The sequence below is a fragment of the Caloenas nicobarica genome, chromosome 3 (assembly GCF_036013445.1).
Source record: "Caloenas nicobarica isolate bCalNic1 chromosome 3, bCalNic1.hap1, whole genome shotgun sequence".
NCBI classification, from domain to species: domain Eukaryota; kingdom Metazoa; phylum Chordata; class Aves; order Columbiformes; family Columbidae; genus Caloenas; species Caloenas nicobarica.
In genome coordinates this window covers 112,436,452-112,458,154 of record NC_088247.1, presented here as the reverse complement: position 1 = coordinate 112,458,154, position 21,703 = coordinate 112,436,452, and the positions used below count along the sequence as shown (strand labels likewise).

Sequence of the window (21,703 nt, the reverse complement as noted above, 5' to 3'; positions counted from 1 at the left end):
ATTGGAGTCAGGATGATGAGTTGGGAACTGGGAACCCTATTCAGCCTCTAACTGCAAAAAGCAGGAACATTAATTTGCTTAGAACATCAGCTCTTCAGTTTTGCTGCCTGTGAAAGAAAGGCCTGATGCAGACAGCCACCAGGTTCAGTTATTTGCAAAGCCTAATGTCAAAATGCCATAATTACTATACTGTAGAAGGATGTGAATTACACAGCATACCTGACTCGCTTTTTTTTTTTTTTCCCCCCTTTTCCTCTTCGTTAACTCATTGGTATATTCTGGCCATAATGGTTCATGTTCTACAGTATATAATTCTCCTTTTAATCATCTCTTAATGCCCAATCATTTTGGCCATACTGTAAGTTACAATACTTGTCACATTGCTTGTAGGCTATTTTGTGTTTGTTGAACAGAACTAAGACACTAATTTACAATTTTGGGAAGTAAAACTGAACAGTATTCCAGATTCTACTGTAACGTTTCAGCAAAGTAAAGAATGCTCTACTTAAGTTTTAAAACTTTGCCTCCAGTATATAACTTGCCCTTATCTTAACACGAACAGCTGATGCTCACTTCATTTCTGTAATACAGCAGGAATACATATCCCCAGTGAAAACAAAGAGGCAGATGAAAGGCACTGCACGATGAAAACAGCCAGGCATCATGTTTCCTGAAAAAGATCAACATTTGAGAACATGCTAGTGACTAAGAATATGCTTGCTTAGGTAATGAAAGAATTAACAGAAAGTATCTAAGAACCAAGCAGCATCTCAGTCAGCACCTAATTTCAAATTCGAGCTTAAGAATTGTGCCAAAGTTTCAGGAACAGTTTAATTACAGCATTCTTTACACTTCCTTTCATCTTTTCTGGATTTCCAGAAATGCTTAGGCCTTATTTATATACGATAAAGAAGAACGGTTTCCATAGCAAACCAGAGTAATTAATTCTATGTGTGCAAAAGGACACAGGGATGCTCATACAAACACACATCCCATGGGCAGTGGTAACGTACCTAAAGGAAGCAGCTGAACTTGTTCTTCTAATTGGTAACGAAAGCCTGTGGTCACAGGTCCCCGGCATAAAGGGCATTACTAAGATTTTTGAAGCTAGTGTAAATATCCACCTTTTACAGATGTCAGTCTGATGTTTACACAAAACAGACTGTAAGAAAATATTACTTCTGTCATACGCAGTAGTGTAACGTCTTTCATTGTGAAAAATCCTGGGGAAAAAAAAAGGCGCAAAAGGAAACAAGAACTTTTCTCCACTTTTCATGTCACTAAAAATATTTGATATCTGAGTGTTCTGCACTGCCATTAAGTAATTCTTAAAGGCACTTACTGAAGATGTAAAGAAAGGCTACAGCTGCCATTCTACAAATCAACCATGATTCTCCAAACATGACCATAGTTTCTGGGAAAGAATATAAGTTTTTTATAAAACACTTAAGATACACAGTAATCATCACCTGAAACAACAAAAATATCACAGATGTAACAGACTTTCAAGTGAGAATGATAACCACAGGATTAAAATTTATCTCCTTGGCTGTTTAAATAGGAGACAATGCCAGCCCTCAGAGCTGAAAGGCCAAAGTACTTGCTTCACAGAATTTATTTTTCCCTTCTTCACCACCATGATACTACAGAACTGATGAACTACTTCAACGCAGCAAATCTGCACCGCCCACACAGTGTATTAAATCCTCCCCAGCTACCTCCACGTGAACTCACTGGCAACAGGTGATTGCCTTTTTTCAGAGCTTTGAAAAGAGGAGATACTAAAACTTGCCATAAAGACAACATACTTGGGCCACAGTTGATTAGAATCACAGTTTTCACCATATCACTGTTGAAATTTCAGGGAACTCTGAGTACAAGGGAGAGGGGAAGAAAGTCGCTTCTCTCCACAGTCACAATCACACATGGGCAGTGGAGCAGACATGCGAGCTCCTCCAGTGACCTTCTCATGCTGGAAGCTCAGGGGTGCAGCAGCACTTTCTGTCCTTCCTCCCCATTTCCCGAGTGGACAGCCCCATTCCTCAATGCAAGCCCTCATCTCCCCCATCCCACTCTCGCTTACAACCCGCAGCAACCCTGGCAGCCTTCAGAGGTGCTTGAAGAAGGGGGAGAGTCAAAAGCAGAGCACACCTTCAGCCCTCCTCCTCCTGCTGCCAGGAGGATGCAAGACTCAAGATCTGGGCTGTTTCCATTTAACAAGCACAAAACTGGAGGACCTATGAATAAATAAAGCTAACGTAACAGATAAATTTTTGAGACTATTTAGATAAGGAGACAGAAATGAGCACATGAAGGATCCAAGATGCTAAATGCATGATTTAGGAAAGGAATAAACTCCATATGGCTTCTAGTTAGAATTCAGATGATGAGTGAAGGCTCTCAAAAAAATGGCAGAACAAAGCTCAGGGGGCAGAAGCCAAAACAAGAAACAGATTAACCAGAGAGATTTTATTTATTTATTTTTAAATCATAAACCCACTGCTCTAGAGAGTGCCCAACACAGGTATTTATGACTATTTTAATAAAATAAAGCAGAGGCTAAATGAGAAACTCCCTTTGCTCTGTTTTTTTAACAATCGAACCATATTTTCCAGCAACAGCTTTGCCAGTGTGGAGCTGAGTCACCACGCTCCTGTACCTTCGCCACACAGGGACTTTTTGTGTGTGTGTGATTTTTTTTTTTTCTTCTTTTATTTACTTTTTCGTTCTTTTTTTGTCTTTAAGAGATAAACAACATGGCCAGGCAGATAACGCAGGGGAGCTGAGACACTGACTTCATGGATGCAACTCACCATAGGAACATACCAATCAACTTCAGTGGGTCTCAAAATCTTTTGGGCTCAAGCATTAAGCAAAGCTAACAGTTAATTAAACACACTTAAGCAAACAAAGTTCCTAGTTAAATGGAGGCAGGTTTTTTTCTTTGGAAAGGTTTATGGACCGCTTAAACTAAGAATCCCATTTGCCTTCCACATAGCAACAACTCCCAAGAAAAAAAAAATGAGAAGCAAAGCTTACAAAGAACACTAGCTTAACGTCTCATGATTCAAATGTGATGGTTTTTCTCCACCAGCCTTAAAAAGCAGGTAAATTTAAGGTGGTGCGATAAATTTCTTAGAGGTAAAAAATTATTTTCCATAGCAAATCAGAATTTTTTCATTTTTATTACTGCAGGTAATTAATAATGGAAATACTGGTCCTAAACTGAGATTTACAAGCCAAGAAGAGGATGCCATGAGAACTAAAACCCCTCATCAACATGGAAAGAGAAGTAAGAATGTTTACAATAATTTAAAGAATTAAAGAAGGCAAGGATAGTTCTGGACATGCCAAAATAATTTTAAACAGTAACTACTAAGGTCTTAAGCTCAGCTGCAAAGCAAATCTGAAAATTTAGTGGATTGAGAAAGAAGACGATGACTTCTCTGCTCTTTTTATTTCTTGATATAAAAGAGTTACAAACTGCAGGGAAGTTCAGTGTAGAAAAGTGAAGCAGTCTCCCGCCTTCTTGATGGAAGGCTCGCAGATTAATTCTCTATTAGCTGAAGAACATATCAAATCTTGCATTTTCCATGCACGCAAAGTCAAGTCCATCAGCTATTTATCTAGACTATACAAAACTTACTCCACATTTCAGTTGGTCATGTTATCTAGTGGTGTCATATTAACTTTTCAGTTGGGATCTGAGAGGAAGTATGGTGGACAAAACCTATGTGTAGAAGATGTAAAATAATTTTGTTCTGTGGAATATAAACAGAAACGCTAAAACAATCCCCTCCCAAATGATTTTTTTTTTGGTAAGACCCCTTTAGCCAGCCTGTTCTGAAATACAGCAATTATGGACTCACTTTAATGGTCTGTTTTTCACTGTTATTCAGCTGCACATACTTAAGAACTGTGCTATGGACTTAAAAAACCCCAGACCTTTCCAGACAGATATATTTACACTGCAAGTTGTTTCCCAACTCTCTGAACTTAATTTAGCCAACACTATCTTAATTTATCTTAGTGAACTGGGAGGCTCAAGTCTTTACGGTCATAATTACTTTTTTCCAAGAAGATGACTTCATTAATTGCCCAAGACAAAGTATCCTCTAAGTAACAGTGATCCAGGGTTTTCTTTGTCTTGAGGCATACCTGTGGCTTAGTACATCATCCACACCGTCTGATTAATCTGAAGAGGTGTATAGCCCATCAGCACAGGCTCTCTAAAAAGCAAAGGATCTTAAATCCCACTTTGAGGACTGTTCAGGTTTCCCTTCCTCCCTTTTCCAGGATTTGTTAAGTCTCAGTTACATCAGGGAAGGTTTTTTTGCCTTCCAACCAAGCCACTATTAATCTCTTTCTCCTCTAGCAATGCCTATACTCCTTGAACATAGCAAGGCACAGCTGTATTACCCACCCACGATTACCACAGGTAAAAACTGCTTTTGTGCTTTGCTGCCTAAGTCCTATACATATTCTTAATGCACAACACAGCAGAGTAACACCCTCAGCTGACTCATGTTCAACACTATCTCATGGGAAAAGCTGTGCTATGACCCTTATATTCCTTATAAACATAACTCAGGAGCACGTTACGTCATCACATAAAGACGGTTAATGCATATGGTACAGTGCAGGTTCGCTCAACACTTGTTTGATCAATGAGTTCACCCACTGCTACACTCTAAATCAGTTTTAATGAACACAAAGGCATATCTATATTTAATGCAAACCCACAGCCATACTGAAACCAAGCATTACATATTTTTCAGCTGAAGACAGACACTAAATGATTAAGATATACAGCAGTATTACTATGGGTTCACATAACAGTTTGCATATCTGTATCCATCAGCCTTTGGAACTGGAACCTTTCCCAAGGGGTTACAAATTCTTTCAGGCATTTTATCTGAATATCATGATATCATGTCCTTTTTCTTCTCCTCTCCACCCAGCTGCTCCACTACTCAATAGAAGCAGTCAGCATGTTATAAATCCTACACTTCAGATCATGTGCAGGATTCAGAGAGACTGAGACCAAAGGCAAAAAGACATAATAATCTTTTTGCCACTACGTAAGGCTATTTTTGTGACCTATTCACTTTCTTTTTTTATAGTCTATATATTTTAAGAAAAACTGGATTTATTAGTTGAATTCTACCCAAGTCTAATTTTTAGTTAAACATTATACCAAACCTACAATCTCTAAAATAGTTTGCCTGTTTACAGTTTACATTATGATCAAGATCACATTCAGAAAGTAGAAAATTTTGGTGCTGCCTCTATATCCAGAATACACAAACTAAGGAAACAGAAAGGAAAATACGCGGTGACCATTGGCAAGGGAACTTGAGCTACTGGTAAATAACTTTCCTTTCATGTTGCATTCTGGCTGGAAGAAAGTTGCCATATACACAATTTCCATATTTAAACAGTAATGCTGCTGGCTAAGTATACAAAAGCCGAAAACTGAAGAATGAAGAATTACATCAGGGTCATTCTGTTTATACACCATTCAAAATTATTTCACTACCACATTACAGTGACTCTCCTAGCCTCAACATTACAGATTAGGTATATACAGTATCTTGTAAACGATCCCAGTTCACCTTTAGCTTATGCCGAGGTCTCAATTTTCACATCTATCTCAAGTGTCTAGCACACGCAGTCTTTCTCTCTTGCACAGCCTGCTCCCTTCAAGTCAAGTTGCTACAGCAAGTGCTTTTTCATCCTGCTAGCAACACACTGATGCAAGTGATCTGCTCCTCCCTACCATTCTTTGGTCGGGGTAATAAAACCAACTTTGCTCACCTACCTCCCCCTAGCTTTATTTTGGATGTGTTTCTGCTTTTGTATCAAACAGCTCCAGAAGTCAACTTTTAATACATGGGAAACAGAACATAAGCAATTTTTTTAACATAAAATGTTTCAACGGATCCTTGCAAAACTTAAAGCACCTACAAAAACCAAAGTAAGTTTTGAAAATGTGTAGCTATTGTGTTAACTGAAAAAAAAAAAAAAAAGTAGCAACTGTCATTGCAAGGCTAAGGAAACTATTGCAACAGCAAAAACACATCCAGCTCAACTTCCTCTACAGCTTATTTGTGTAAAAAAATCTCTGAGTTGTACTTCCTCACTGGCAGGGAGGCAGAACATCACTTTATATCCAAACGGTCACAACTGCCTGTAGTATAAAGAGAAGGAATTAAACAAAAAATTAAGTCTTAAAACTTGCTTTACAATCTAACCAAGCTACTGTACGACTTCATGATAGATCACCAAAGAACCTCCATTGTAACTTGGCTTTTATCTTTTGTTAAGGCACACTCGGGGAGGGGGAAAACCAAAACCAAACCCCAGAAACTCTGAAGGTTCTGCTTTTATAAACATCACATTCAGAAGTATTTTCTATTGAAACTCTATCATAAAATTACAGAAAATTGTAAGTAAAAATAAATGTTTGAAACATGCAGACTATCTCTTAAAAGCATGATTAACTAGAAAAATGGACGATTTACTAGAATCATCTCCCCATCCCACTTATTTGTCAGATTCTGGACAGTCTTTCAAGTGGCAATAGGAATGATTTAGATTAATTGCACTAATGATCTTAGTACTCTTCAATTTTATGGGTGAGTGACCAACAGAAGAGGTAACAATAGATTTGTGCTTTCAACTTGAAAAATGGATGCACACATTCAGGTGATGATGAGCAAGGTTTTGCCTAGGCACAAAAATCCACCTGCAGGTTCACTTGTGAGCCTTTTTTTTTTTTTTTTTTGAGCTCATGAAGCCACTTTGAAATTTGGTGTGTCGGTCATCGCACAGAACAGCAAGCAGAAAGTGTCAGGAGCTGAGGCCCACATCTTTAACATGACAAGAAAGCAGCACTAAGTCCCAAAAGCTCCATTCTAGTTGCTGATGCTTGCAAAGTTCCAGCTGGCACAATTTTCTTCTGAAAAGCCATTTTACCTGTCACTGGCAGAAAAGGGAAAGAGGCTGGGCTGTCACCAAGCCTACGTAAGGTCCTGGAAGGAGGAACTTACCTCATTTCCTTTTATTGCCAGAGAAGATCCAAACCTTTCAGACACATACTAACCACTAACACTCTTTATTGCTGGTGTTGCTGCACGCTTCAAAAAGACAGAGCATACTCTGAACTACTCACATGGGATGATATGATTAAAAAGAAGCATTGAAAAGAGTTTAAAACTCGAATTGTTGTTCTGAATTTTGTAACAGTAATATTAAAAGTTATGTATAAACAGGCACAGATCTCAGAGATGACAGCTGAAAAACCTAGGAAGGAATTAGTTAAGAATTAATACATACTTAGCAACTAAGGCAGAAAACCCAGGGGGTGGGGGTAAGAAAAAAAATCTACTTCACCCTCCCCAAAACTTCTAATTAGAAATAGCAGCAGCTTTAAGAAATCATCAGTCCTATTTTTGTGGTGTTGCTATAACATGGAGCGAGCTTCCCACAATTAATGTACAGAGACTTATTTTTAAATAACTTTCAAATGCTTAACTTCCCAGGAGCTGGAATACCAGGGGCTGAAAACCATAGGTCATATTTTATCATGCTCTCTGCTCTAAGCAAATGAGTGCAGCTATTTACAAATCAAGTCGTCATTTTAAATCAGGTTTTGAAAATACGATAGAGAATGGTGGTGAAAAATTTTGGGAACCAGTAATCTCAGCTTCCAGTCACACCACTAATTTATGAAAAGGCAACATCAGAATGCTCCCCTCAAAAGGCAGTAAACCATAAAGCAAAGGAAGAACTATCACAGGCTCTGCAAAGTTTATGATGGCTTATTCCTTTGATCAGTTTATGTAAAGGACCGCATACAATCATCAAAACAAATGCATACAAGTTCCAGCATACACTGCTTGTTTTGCTGCAGGAAGTAAAAGTGCAAAACATACAAAATGCAAACACAGCATACTATTTCATACCAGCTCGTCTAACCCACCAAATTAAATTTCACCCACAAGACAAACAAGGACTATCCAAACATTTGTTGTATGCAGAAGCAGGAACCAGGAAGAGCTGTATGCACAGGAGCAGAACACCACTGAACAAACAAAATCAAAATCACCCTTACCTGAACTGAAGGTGCTGGCTCTTGAGATTGCTTACTGGTAGTTCCTTGGAAAGACGATAAAGCAAAACTGTCAGTCTTGTGTAATACTGGACCATCAATCCTAGCAGATGCATCTGTCCTATGTGACTGCCATGTCTCTTTTCTGTGATGAGATTCACCAGCTTGCTCATCTCCAAAGGCAGCCCAAGAACAGCTGTCCTTTTGTTCATCTTCAAAAGCATTCCAGTCCGTAGCCTGGTTACAACCTGCTGAACTGAAGTCAGCAAAGTCGTCAGAGTCCTGGAAAGCAACGCTCTCATCTTGAGGTTTTGGCACCGAATCAAAGTCTCCAAATTCACTATCATCACCATTTTCTACCTCAGTAGTGTGCTGGAAGTTTAAGCCTGAAGTTTTACTGGTAGTATCACATTCTAAAGTGTCAGCAGTCTGATTTAATTCAGCTTGATCCAACCTTGCTGGCTGCTGAGAAACAGTACTTGTGTCCCTGAATTCACCAAATTCATCATTAGGTTCACTAATATGTGCAGGCTGTTCAGAAGTTCCTTCTAAATCTGGAGCATTTATTGATTCTTGAGCATTAATGAAGGTGGGAGATGCACTGCTGACTGAACCAAAATCACCAAAATCATCATGTGTGTCACTGCAAGCTACAACTTCAGTACTACTTCCACCATTCTTAAGACCTTCTAAATCACCTGATTTTTCTCCTGCAAGATCACAGCTTAGGCTTTGGATCTTATCAACCTCGATGTCTTCTGTTCCCAGACAGTCATCAAGCTTAGTAAAATCTTTGCCATTCTCTATGCCATGTACTCTTCTCCTCCCATCGTGTTCTCCATTTTCAGTAGTGCATATTGAACTTCCAGTTGTTCGAGACGTACTAGAAATTGCAAATTCATTATCTTCCAGTGCTGATGGTCTCTGTTCACAACTAATTTGTGAAATGCAAACCTCTTCTTCAATACAAGTTACTCTGTTTATTCTGTTGTTCTCCTGAATGCTCAGAGAGTCTACTTCATTAACAACACTACATATTGTAGGTCCTGTTCCCTCTAAATGGATTGGTTTTTTGTTTGAGAATGTAGCAAAATCTGCAAAGTCTTCACCTGAGCTGGGCATTGAGTTCAAATTTCGCTCAGTACTATGGGCGCTAACAGTTTTCAGTCCCTTTGAGTCACCAATACCGTCTAGATCTTCTGTTCCCTGAGGATTTACAGGGTCTGATGCCGCAAATCCGTTTGTTAGAATCTCTAGACATGGAAGTTTCTCACCATTATAAGTGCCTCTTTGCTCATCTTGGCTCTCAACTGCTATATCAGTTTTAACAACACAAGAAGAAAAACCCTCCGATTTCCCAGTGTCGCCTCTTTGTTCCCCTCTTTTGTTTACATCTTCTAAAGCAGTACCTGAAGTTCTAAACTTAGATTTTTCTTTGCTGGTACTAACAGCTGATGTATCAGAAAGTTCCTTAGTAAGAGCAGGAAGCTCCACAATGCAGTCTTTAACATTTTTAACAGATGTGAAAGTTGCAATGCTAGCTACATTGTCAGAATAATCATGGAGTGGGATGAAATGATTTGTGGGTATAAACTCCTCCTTTGGATGACTGTACTCTGGTGTATCAAAATCAGCAAAAGCTACACCAGCAGTGCTTACACCAGAAAATCCTCCAAATTCTCCAAATTCGTCTTCATCATCATCATCTGCTCCATTGTCTAGTGGTGGAGGGGATGAGGAGTACATTCGAATAATGTCTGGTTCCATTGTTTAGTTTCACTTCAAAGTTAATGTATTTCTACGAAAAAGAAAAAAGTATATTAGAATTTGGCTGATTTTGTCATCTCTCATATTTTTATATTTATTTTTTCACATTTTATTTTATAATTGTGCATATAGGTCATGTCCATACTAGATATGAGAAAGGGACATTTCCTAAAACCAACCTTCTGTTTTAGAAATCACAAAGAATCTACTGGGGACAGATCAAGTCTCTTGTAAACTACTACATGATCGTATTCTCAGTAGACAATGCTGAAATGCCAGAACACGAAACATTTGTCTTGAGTTGTTTTGCAACACACCAACACAACTAAATGGAGTTTTAACTCATCAGTTCTCTGCCTCCTGCCACCAACAATTCATGAAACAGCCCAAGACCCTGTTCCACCGCTTCCCACACTCACTAGTGTGCTCAGCTGACTGTGCAACAGAAACTAAGCCACTTGATGGACAATGTCATGTCATGTACTTAAGGCATCTTTAGACAGTAGCTCCAAAGACTTTGAAAGGTGCTTCCTTAAGCTTAGGTGGAGGAAGGAACTGCTGTTACAATCACTAGCTGTAACCTGCTACTCTACTGTTTAAGTTTCTTTCTACGAATTCTTGGGTTTCTGTTGGGTCTCCTTCTTTAGATTTCATAACTGCGAGCCCACGTGTGCCATCTCCACAGCTGCTGCCACCAGCCGGCTTTTGTCTTACGAACTGCCAGTTGGGAAATGCCATTATGAGCACCAGCAAGGCCTAGAGCAAAACAAACTTCTCCATCAAAGCTTATTCGCAAAAGCAGAACGGAGCAAGATTATCCATAAAATATTTAAAGGCAAATCACTAAATCAGAGGGAAAAAAAAAAAGAATAAAGTATTCCCATGGCCTAGATAGAAATATATTAAAGACTCCATCTTAACATTGCAAACCATTACAGTAACAAACAAGGTATGGATAGAAAATTATCTTTCCTAATGAGTGATCTTGATTTTTTTTCAATATTGTGTGCAATTAATGAAGCAACAACTACTACTATTTATAGATTCACAATTGTACACGAGTTATCTAGTTCATACCTTAGAGCCCTTAAAGTGAGAGCTACAACCAAGCTCTTTCAATTTCAAATTACACTTGTCATGAATAAACTGTAACAGCGCAGTAAGCATTATCTACAGAAAAAGAGTGGAAATAACCTATAAATATTAGCAAAAATCTGAATTTCTAACCACCAGAATAAGCACAGACTTTACAATACTAATTCTGAAAGGGACATAAAACATGATCCTTAACTCCCAACATCTTTAGCAAACAACTTTGTACATGCACCTAAAGGGCAGCACACAAAGGGTATAACAACAATCGAAGCTCTGCAGTTCTTCTCAAGCACAACATACCACAACACTTAAGCCAAACAACTCTTGGTATTTGCCAGGAAAGTCTGGCATCTTTATGTTGACTAACGTACCTACAGTTTTTTTAAGGGTATTTTGCAGTTATGAAAGAACATCGTGCTTATCAGATGAAACCATGAAGTAATTTGTAACATCACATGCAAACTAAAGAAGACTGCAAAGGAATTTTGTTTAGAATAATGAATAAGTTGTCAACAAGCTCCCACATAGGCTTACTCAGCACCAGCTGCTTCACAATGTATTTGACAGAAGAGCTTCACTCATCCCAGAGGCCTCATCTCTCAAGAGGATGCTCCCTTCTACATCAAGGTCTAACAACTGCTTTTTCATGTCATACATGAACACTGAGATTCTTTCCAAGATGTCTGTAGAACATAACCTTGAGTTCCCACCAAGATTACTCCAACCTGTTCACCTTTCAAGCTTCTGCGTTTTCAATCCACTAACTACGATATTAACATTTCTTTTTTGTAACTATCAGGGCAGCCATTCCTCACTTACATCCAAATATCCAAGATCTACTGTGGCCAACCACCAACACTAAGATGAAACACTGGGTACATCCAGACTACAATTGCTTTTTGAATGTTTTACTGCAGAAGATGATCCATGTGCTATACACAAAGATACGCCCTGGTAGTTGGAACTGCTGTTGCTCTTTTGTAGGAAAAACAAACAAAAAAAGGCCGGTCAGGTAAATATTGGAATATATAAGCTGTGCTTATCTCAAGGTACTTTGTCATGGGGATAGCACTAACGTCACGGGGGTGTTGGTTCAACAGTAAATGGCATTTTGTCTGGAATTTATAACTCCCAGGGTCATGAATCAGCAGCTCTTTAGTAACACTGACATTTAGGAGAAAGCACAGAGAAAACTGCATCAATAGGGATGGGACTCACTTTCCCCCTCTAATTCCTGGAAAAGGGAAAGGATTCCTTTTTTTTTTTTAAAGTAGTGGGTTTATTTGCTTACGACAAATCATCTCGTAACTAATTTTGAGTTCATGAGTCTCCAGTTGCATCTCAGTAGACAACAGCATAAATTTATTATTAAACCTCCTGAAATTCAACAAGAATTGTTACATCTATTTGGAAAATTCAGTTGACACAGTATGTATCACCTTAGCCCATGTGACAAAAGCTGAAGAGACTGTAAAGGCAAGAAACTAGTTCTCGAAACGAAGAAAAAAACCCTTCGATGCTATTTCAAGCACAGCACTGACTGGATATAACCATTCATCACCCCAGAAGTAAAAGGAGCTTCAACAGAAACAATGAAATGGCTGGTAAGAAGGAAGGTGAAAACACGAATCCTACAATAAACACCCCAATCAGCTTTTGGTGAATAATACTGGAGGATGGGATAAGCAGCTCCTTGACCAAGAACAAATACTATTACTGAAGCCATCGCAACCTCAACAGTAATTTTATCACATGATTAGATGCTTTGTTTTTCATTAGGCAGAGATGTATAAGCCCTCTAAAGCACATCTCCAAAGCCATTTAGAAAGAAGATAATTTAAAATAAAAAAATTAAAAATAACTCCAACTGGATATAGATCAGTTTATTCTTCTTTTGAAACAGTTTTACAATAATCAAGTCAAGCAAACAATCATATTCACTTAAAAAGGAGATCAAATCTAGGTAGACCAGCCTCCTCTCTCCCAGAAACCTTATTTTTATTGATGAGAAGTCATGAGACAGGAAGGAAAAGGCCGAAGACAGAAGCAACCTCAAATTTGTTTTCAACTGGCAAATATATAAACATAAGAGAATGACATTAAAATATAGTTCTGCTGGTTCAGTAATAAAACAAATCCACGTTGTACTCCTATAGCATAAAGTTTTCTAAAATCTTGGAAAGCACTTTGATCAGCTGTAACTCTTCTGCCTGGCTAAGATGCACCACCAGTTCAGTGGCCTACCTAGATTACTAGAGATTTATGGATAGGAATTAGATGCAAGAGGATGCTGATGAGTCTCCTAGTTTATGCGTTACATAGGCTACTATTACTTAAACTAAATAAAAAAACTATAGTCATCACGACTCGGACTAAACAACAAAGCCTAGAAGTTTTGTTTTGTACTGTATTTCAAAGATGTATCCTGACACTACGAAACAGAGGCCTTGAAAAAAACTGCTGAACCTTCCCATTAAAATGAAAATTTGTCTATATGTTTCACCAACAGCATGCATGTTTCAGTTTATTTTTAAATCTTCTCAGATTTATAGGCTTGGATAAGCTGATTTTCACTTGACTTATTTGAAATATCATTTTTTCTAAAAAAAACCACCCCAAACGAAACAAGATGCAGCATCCGGAAAACTAATGTGAGAGCAGCAAAGATCACAGTCAAAGTCTTTCTCTCCAGTTAACATAAAGAAAGGGAGGCAAGGAACAAGAATAGTAGGGACAAGCACAGGCCAAAGATAATGTGAAGAGGCTGCATGGGGGGTGAAGCAGACTGTTAAAGCCCAATAAAACATGTAGCAAGGTCTCTGACTATCTAAAAATTTTCCTGCAATTTCTGCCACAGAGAAGTAGCAACTTCCTTCAATTTATCATTTCAAAGCACTTTCAAAACATCAGAGAGATAATTTACACAGCAGCAGTCCAGTAGCACAATACTCTGCTCCAGATATGCTTCAGTGACAGTTGCCAAAACAGGATCTGCAAGGAACATTAATTGTGCACTTAAAAGTCTGATCATAGGTTTGATAATATACTACATGTTTAATCTGTTTAACCCATAAGAACCAACCGCATAATCGATTGTATAGAACTGTGTATATATTTCCGATGTTACAGCTGTATTTTAAGAGCCTAAGTTAAAGAGCTCCAAAATGTATGAATCTGCTTTATAGGGAGTAAGGTTATGTTAACACAATGTAATAGTCGTTTACAGAACTAAAAAGAATATCATACTCAAAGTGTAGCAGAAGGAAAAACAAACAAACAAAAATCATACCAGTATTCCCCCTCCCTTTTGACTAATTACTGTTTTTTTTTTAAATGGGGCATAATCCCAATTCTCCTTGCAATATAAAAAACAGCATGGGAATTTTTAACCTTAATGTAGTTTTCTTTAGAAATAATTTCACTACAATCCTCTTTCTCGACTTTCGAAAGTGTTCCACCTGCCAACCATAAACTATTGAACCAAATTTGTTATCATCCACTGGAACATTAACACGGTGAAAACCCACAGGTCTGTCAGAACAACAACTTTGTTCATTAATCTGTTTCGTTAATCCCTGCTTTGTCTGGCATCTCTAATGGGGGCTAAGAGCTGGAACTGTGGCTTCATCATTTGTAGTACTTTGTACCCAACTCAGACATACTCTTGGTCAAGCCATTGGGTTATACAATTTTGTAAAACTGGCATTTAGAGTGATTAACTTAAAATGCGATTTAACTCAAAGTAGAATTTGAACCAATCTTCGACCAAAATGTAGATTATTTATCTTCCCCATATTTTTGAGGGAACCAGATCCCACAGTTAAAAGTCTGCTAAGAGTTAACATACGCTTTTGCACTTCTCTGTTCGTTTCAGCCTTCTGGAAACATGCAAATTTTAAACAAATGGAAACCACCAATTTTTCCAGCACACTATATAGTAAAGATTCTTCTCAGAAGGAAACAGTTACTGTCTTTACTCGCACATAATAGAGCAGCTACTTCTATGATTTGTAATACGCACCAACCCAGGTTTCTGGTATCAGACCTTACATCTTGAAGGGAAGAATCTTAAGTGTTCATATTAGACTGGATTATTTTAGCCACAGTCACAGATTTGTGTTGACAAGTGTCAGCAAGTCTTTCAGAATCACAATAGCTTAATATTAGACTGATGACAGATTTCCATCAAATCCTCATGAGACGCAGTTGTCCAACATTTTCCAGAAAAAAAAAAAATTAACGAATTGTGTTGTCTTTCAGATGCCATTTCCTGCAGTCTTTCACCTGCTGAAAACACGAGTTAACTTCCTCGCTTCCATGTGTTTCTTTATATTCATACTTTGATACTCATTATAAAGGAATTTCACAAACAAGTATCAGTATCATAAATAAGACCCCTGTTAAAGTCATGCTATAAATGTAATTCACCAGTACACTTTGAGTACACATTGACATTTTACTTTAAAAGAAAAAAAAAAATTGCTGGTTATTTTGGTCAGATCCAATTCTGTTATTGCAGTTCCAAGTTTAAACTTTTTTTTTCCAAGGTCACAAGAATTTAAGAATGCAACTCAAGTTAATTTAAACACTCAAAGAGAGAAAACAGAAATCAGCAATGCTGGAAAAGATGAAGAGTTGTAGTTGACCTAAGTTTTGACAGGTCAAGAATTCAGAAAGACAAAATGTATACTCTTATCTCATTTCACTAACCAGGTTTCTAAAACATTTACTATCAAACCAAGGTATCTTATTATTTGCTTGCAGTAAATAGAGAACAATGTTTGTTTTCCTCATACACAGATCACATCCTTGTTTGTTACCTTTTTGTAGAATAATAGCAGCATTCTAACAAAGACAGGGCAACAAAGAGAACAATGCAATTACAATACACAAAAACAGGTATAAATAGATCCTTCTCTGCCTATCTTCTAAGGCAATACTTGAAATAGCAGGTTTGGCTCTTACATAAGACTTAAAAAACTGGGAGGCCACAAAAAGTATCTGTTAATTCATACCTGAGGCATGTGAATTCAAAAGAAACTCCCTGTAAAGCAGAATGTTCGTTTTAACTTTACACAAACAGCAAAGCAAAGCATAGCATAACCTGTCAGCTGTGGATTATTCTGAAAGCAAAGCTGAGTTAAGCAACCCATCGCTTCAAGCATAAAGAAAAGAAAATAATCAGAAATGGCATGAAGAAGATCTCCATGACAGAAACAACGTTACTGAAATGCCCTAAAGTAAAAGCCTTGCAATGGCAAGGAGACGGATTCAAGTCATTAGCTACAAGCATCTGATCTTTCCAAAAACATTTAAGTCTTCTACTGCAAGGGAATTCCTCAAGCAGAAACCAAAAATACCAGACTTAGACTTTGAATTACAGCAAAATGTTGGCTTTCGGTAGGAAAAGCTGTCCTGTTATAACTTTGCCTATTCATTGGCCTATGAACAATGGAAATGGATTTAGAGTCTTTGTGCATCTGAGAACTTATTTCTAGATGGGCCATAGCAAATGAGGAGAGCCTGTCTGTTAAAACAGCATTCCTACAACCCAAATCTACTCCAGAAAGAGAGTCACTGTCCAGACTGAAATCAATATGTTCTTAAATTGCTTAATAAGTTTATTTTTATTTTTGGAATAAGTTACCAGCAAACAAAACACAGCAAGAAAATGTTTACTTCATAAAGCCTCCAAGAAATCAATGTTTTCGATTTTGAACCTAATGCTCTTACACCGGGAAGGTCCATTACCCAAAGAAGGAGTTTCAGAGCAACTCTTTTTCACTTTGACATACATGAGTTGAGGAAAACAATGTTCTCCAGTTCCAATGCAGCCAATGTATCTAAGCCTTATTTCTCATTACCTGGCATTTTGAATTAATCAATACCACGGTACATTACTGTGGTTTCAACAAACACTGAATATGCCAGACACCTTCTATTAGGAAGTATTGTATGTAAATGGAACATTAAAGTAACAAAACTCAGGAGACTTCCACCGATATTCAGGCACTTATCGCAGGCAGCTCATTCTTCCCATCCTCCTGCCCTCCCTAGGCCAGCAGTAAACACCAGGTACCCTCAGATAATCCAGCCTGTGCAAGATTCAAACCTCTCGGACGGCACTCCTCTTCCTATCATCACCGACAATACAGGAAGACTAAGTTAGGTGGTGCAGCTGTGTAATGTAAACGGATCTTGGATATAGCTGTCTTCCTTCAACTTTTGTTAGGTTATATAAAGGAGCAACCAAACACATACTTTCAGTACCCATGCTGCTTCACTTCTCTCTGTTTCATTTTGGCTTAGCTGTGGAACCAGAGGAACATTTGAAAAAATACGAATCTAAACCTTGTGTTAGTTTATTAAACTTTTTTTTTTTAAACCAAGAATAGCATCACTTCTCCAAAACCAAGAGACAAGGTTATTTTTATAAACCTACTATAAGCAAAAAAATTGAATGGTTCAACTCTAAATCTACTGAGCTGCTTTAACAGCTGCAGACAAAGACACTGTCTGTACCTAAATCCGTAAACAGTGGGGAAAATGTTACAAGAACAACCATGTTTTTAATTCCTATAGGCAAACACATCTGGCTGGGAAAGTGAATCAGGTTTAAAATCTGGCTCAGTGGGAACACAATATTTGTGTCCAATGTACAGCACACATCGACACGATGTGTAAAGACAGATGTCATAACTAACGCATAACTGGGATGTTTGCATTCTTATCATTTCTTAAATTCCTTTTAAAACAGTGTTCAAGTCGTTGAGAAAATGTATTTCTGGATATTACTCTGAAACATGTTAGCTGGGAACTTGTTCTAAATTAAGATGAAAAGATGCTGGATTAGAAAGTATTAGAACTAGATTACCTAAAGTCAACTGTTCTCAAGAGATTTATTTACAGAGCAGTATATTCTCCATCACATATAAACCCTTCAAACTTCACAAAGACTACAGTAAAGAGCAGATTACAACAGCCCAGAAGTGCACTCTTATGAGAAAGGTTCTCTCAAAGCTTGGCAGAGGAAATAAATACAGTTGCACAGGGAGAACAACTGTAGGTCATCCTTCTGTTACTGCAAACTTTTGCTTGTTTTTAAGTGAACAAGCATTTTCTTCAACTTGCAGAGAACAAGTAGGTGGGGGGGAGGGGGGGGGAAGAAAAAAAAACCCTGACTGAAGCAAATTAAACACACTTAACAAGAACATGCCTCCATTATTCATCATTTATCCCACCTACAGACATTATCTCATGTTAAAAACACAATACAGGAAGGACACCTAATACTTCAAATAATAAAATCTATTTTCCATCACTTTTCAACAGACGTATGAACTTGAGGTTTCATATTTTCTTCTCCCTGGTACCTACTTTCAAACATATTAAAGCAAAGACAAGATTTGCCCTTCCTTGTGGTTCTTCCAGAACAGGACTCTTGGATTTGAAAAACCCAAATGATTTGCCTTAAAGAAGCAGACTCATTACATTACCTTGCAACTAGTACCAACACAGAAACATTCCTTGCAGTATCAATACAAAAACTTTCATTCTAAAGACATGAGCATTGAAGAAAGTCTGCTGGAAATGAGACTGTCAGTTTTCAAGGCCTTTTTTTTGTATGCATAGGAGCAGCTTGCACAGTGTGTTTCCTGCACAAAGGAAAACTAAATTTAACAGACAAAACTTCTGAAACCTAGCGATGAGTAGGATCCAAGATACTCCTCGTAAGAGGACTATCCAGAAAAGTCATGAGTATTTTGAATCCCCGTGAAAAGGTTAGCATGTCATTGCACTGAAACGTTCACAAAGACATAGTTTAAGTTGTCAAACAGTACAATAGCACAGAAAGGAATGAACATTTTGTTGAAAAAGATAATGAGTATCTGAAAGAAGACTATGATGCTGAGTATAGTGAACACAACCAGATCCAGCAACAGTTTCTTTACTGCAGGGTTTCCAACTGATACCACTACGTATCTGCAAGGAGAGCTCTATGAATATTTCAAGAAGAAAGTGCAAGGAGTTGACAGAAGTCCATCTGAGCTGCTCTATTATTTCCACTGTGAAAGACAACTCTTTTCAAAGCCCTGAAACTTTCAGAACGTTATTTTATGTAATTAATGTGTTAAAATGTTGGCATTAACTTAATGAGTTACTAAAGTAATTTTTAAGTATAAACATAACATCACACGCTTCCTTCACCAACAGAAATTATGTAACACAAATATGATTCACTGTGTATAACTGAATTTTATAGACTATTAAATCTTTTGCTAAACGAAAGCATAAGTTTACTTCAGAGTTTGCAAACATAAAATAACAACACAACAAAAAAAATAATCAGACAGCATGAGCTGATCTATTGAGGCTGAGATCCTTCAACTGCTTACTTATAAACAAACTAAGGAAGTAAAAAGAAGAGGTCATACTTTCACATGACCTTAGAAGGTCATACAACATGTACTTTATGCAAACATAATGCAGAATGGAAACACCATAGCCACATTAGCTTTTCTGAAGTCCCTTTACTATACAGCTAATTCATATTTCTAAGTTTAAATTCTCATATCCTCGAATGTGAGCGATTTATTTTCACTGATAAAGAATGTTTAAAAATAAAAAAACCCCACCAATAAAAAAAGACCCCCACCACCACACAACCAAAAAATATTGACAGACCCTCAGTAGCCACAGGTACTTCACCTCTTTCCTCGGCTCTCCCAATTAATTGTATGTTCCTCCAGCTACAGCTACAGGAACCGCTACATCAGCTGTATGAGCATGCACACAAACTCCTGTGTGCGCCAACAATACAACCTAATATTTTTATGCTTGAACTAGGCTAATTGGTTTTCCAAGTCTAGTTCATATGTCCAGAGAATGAAACGAGGAGGAAATACTTTTAATTATGTTCAACCTCCAAGGATCGCCTAGTTAAAAACCAGCATTCATCACACTTTACCATGAACTCAACAGCTAAAGAAATCGGTTCTATTGAAGCACATCACACTGTAAACCACGCATGAAAACAAAACTTATATGACCAACGCAGTACAGCTCTTGTCAACGATGCTTCTTCTACACACTCCATTTATGAACAGAGGTTTGCTTTAAAAGGAGCGTCAAACTTCTGAAGGTTTCAGTTTCTGTGCTGAAGCTGGAAGAAAGGGGCGGTCATTATCAAGACGATGCTTTGAAGGAATCCCAAGGTTTAACCCTTGGTTTAAGGGATTGTCTTCTCTAAGGAAAAAGCATATTTTGGTTCATCAGGTAGCCAAACGGAAGTGCCAGGACCGAATAAGCATTTCAGCAACTGTCCCCCGTTTTAGAATGGAATTAATTCTAAATAAATTAAAACCATAGTTCTGTTTTAGCACGGCATTTTCAGATGCATTTAGCAACTGACACACTTTACACCCCTTAAAAAAAAAAAAAGCTTATCAGGAAAAGCGAAACACACGCGGCAGCTTAACTTCTTCCACCACACCGCACGCCACCGAGCCCTCTCCCCCAGCTGCGGCCCCGCTGAACTCCACAAAAACGCGGGGCGGCCACCCCGCCCGGAGCCGCTGCGAGGAGCGGCACAACGCCGCCGAAGGACAAAGCCGCCCGGCTCCGAGCCCGGCCCTGCCGCGGCCCGGCCCCCCGCTCCAGCCGCGGCGGGGCAAGCCGAGCAAGCGGCGCCTCCGCAAGGGGAGCGCTGCGGGGCTTCACCCCCCGCCCCGACAGGGCGGCCCGGCCCCGCCGCCCTCCCCTGGGACGGAGGGGGAAGGACGGAGAGCGCGCTGCCCTGACAGGCCGGGCCGCTGCAGGCCCTCGGGTGCAGCCCCCGCGGGGCCCCGCACGCCCCGCGGGGCAGGGGGTGCCCTTCCCCCGCCAGGCCCGGAGGAAACGAGCCGCCCCCCGCCCGGCGGTAGCGGCGGCGCCGATTCTTACCTGCGGGCTGCGCGGGGGGCGGCGGGGCCCGGGCGGGCATGGCGGCGGGAGGGAAGGGGACGCGGCCGGTTATCTGAGGCCTCCCGCGGCAACCGCCATCGAGGGGGAACCCATGTCACGGCGACAGGAACCGCGTCGCTGCGGCCCGGCCCCCTCCCGGCGGCCACCGCCTCCTGCCCCGCCACCGCCCACTTGGCCTCCCGGCAGGCACCGCACCGCCGCCTCCGGAGTCGCGTCACTTCCAGCGGCAGCCGGCGGGGCGGGCACGTAAATGAATAAATAAACGAGCGACTAACGCCGCCGTGGTGATACCTACCCCTTGCTAGGTGAGGCGGATGGTGCTTTAACGGCGCAGTCGCCATGTTAAGTGCTGGCAAGCCGCCTCCACCGCAGCGAGGCGGCCATCTTGGACGAGGGGTGGGGCGGTGCCGTGGGGACGCCGCGGCGGCCATGTTGGTGTCGGGAGGAAGAGGGCAGCGTCGGGTTGCGGTGTTTTCCGTGCCCGGCGCCGTGCGGGCGTCTGCCCGCGGAGACGCGCCGAAAGCAGGCCGTGACATAGAAAAACCCCATCCAAAATAGAAATGGGGCATTCGTGGAGAATCCCTTCCGGCAGCTGCCCGGAGGGCTGAGCTCCCCGGAGAGGCTGCACTGTGGTTCGGAGCTTTGCCGCCAAGGCGGCCGTGGTTATGCCCGCGCTGCGGGAGTGTTTAATTTCCAAGTGTTGAGAGTTAGGCTGGCAGAGAGGGGCTTCTCCTCCCCCTCTGCCCTGGTGAGGCCGCATCTAGA

The 21,703-nt window shown here is 39.8% G+C and overlaps 1 protein-coding gene across 2 annotated transcripts in view; it reads right to left on the bottom strand.

Moving 5' to 3' along the window:
* Positions 1–21,132, bottom strand: part of AFTPH (aftiphilin) — a 46,583-nt gene extending 25,451 nt beyond the window's left edge. For both annotated transcript variants that reach the window (XM_065632437.1, XM_065632438.1), the window contains exons 1-2: positions 20,918–21,132; positions 8,117–9,911 (exon numbers count right to left, since the gene is read on the bottom strand). In XM_065632437.1, coding sequence (XP_065488509.1) covers positions 8,117–9,880 — 1,764 coding nt within the window. In that variant the 5' untranslated portion in view covers positions 9,881–9,911; positions 20,918–21,132. The remainder of the gene's footprint in view (positions 1–8,116; positions 9,912–20,917) is intronic.
* Positions 21,133–21,703: the final 571 nt, after the last annotated feature.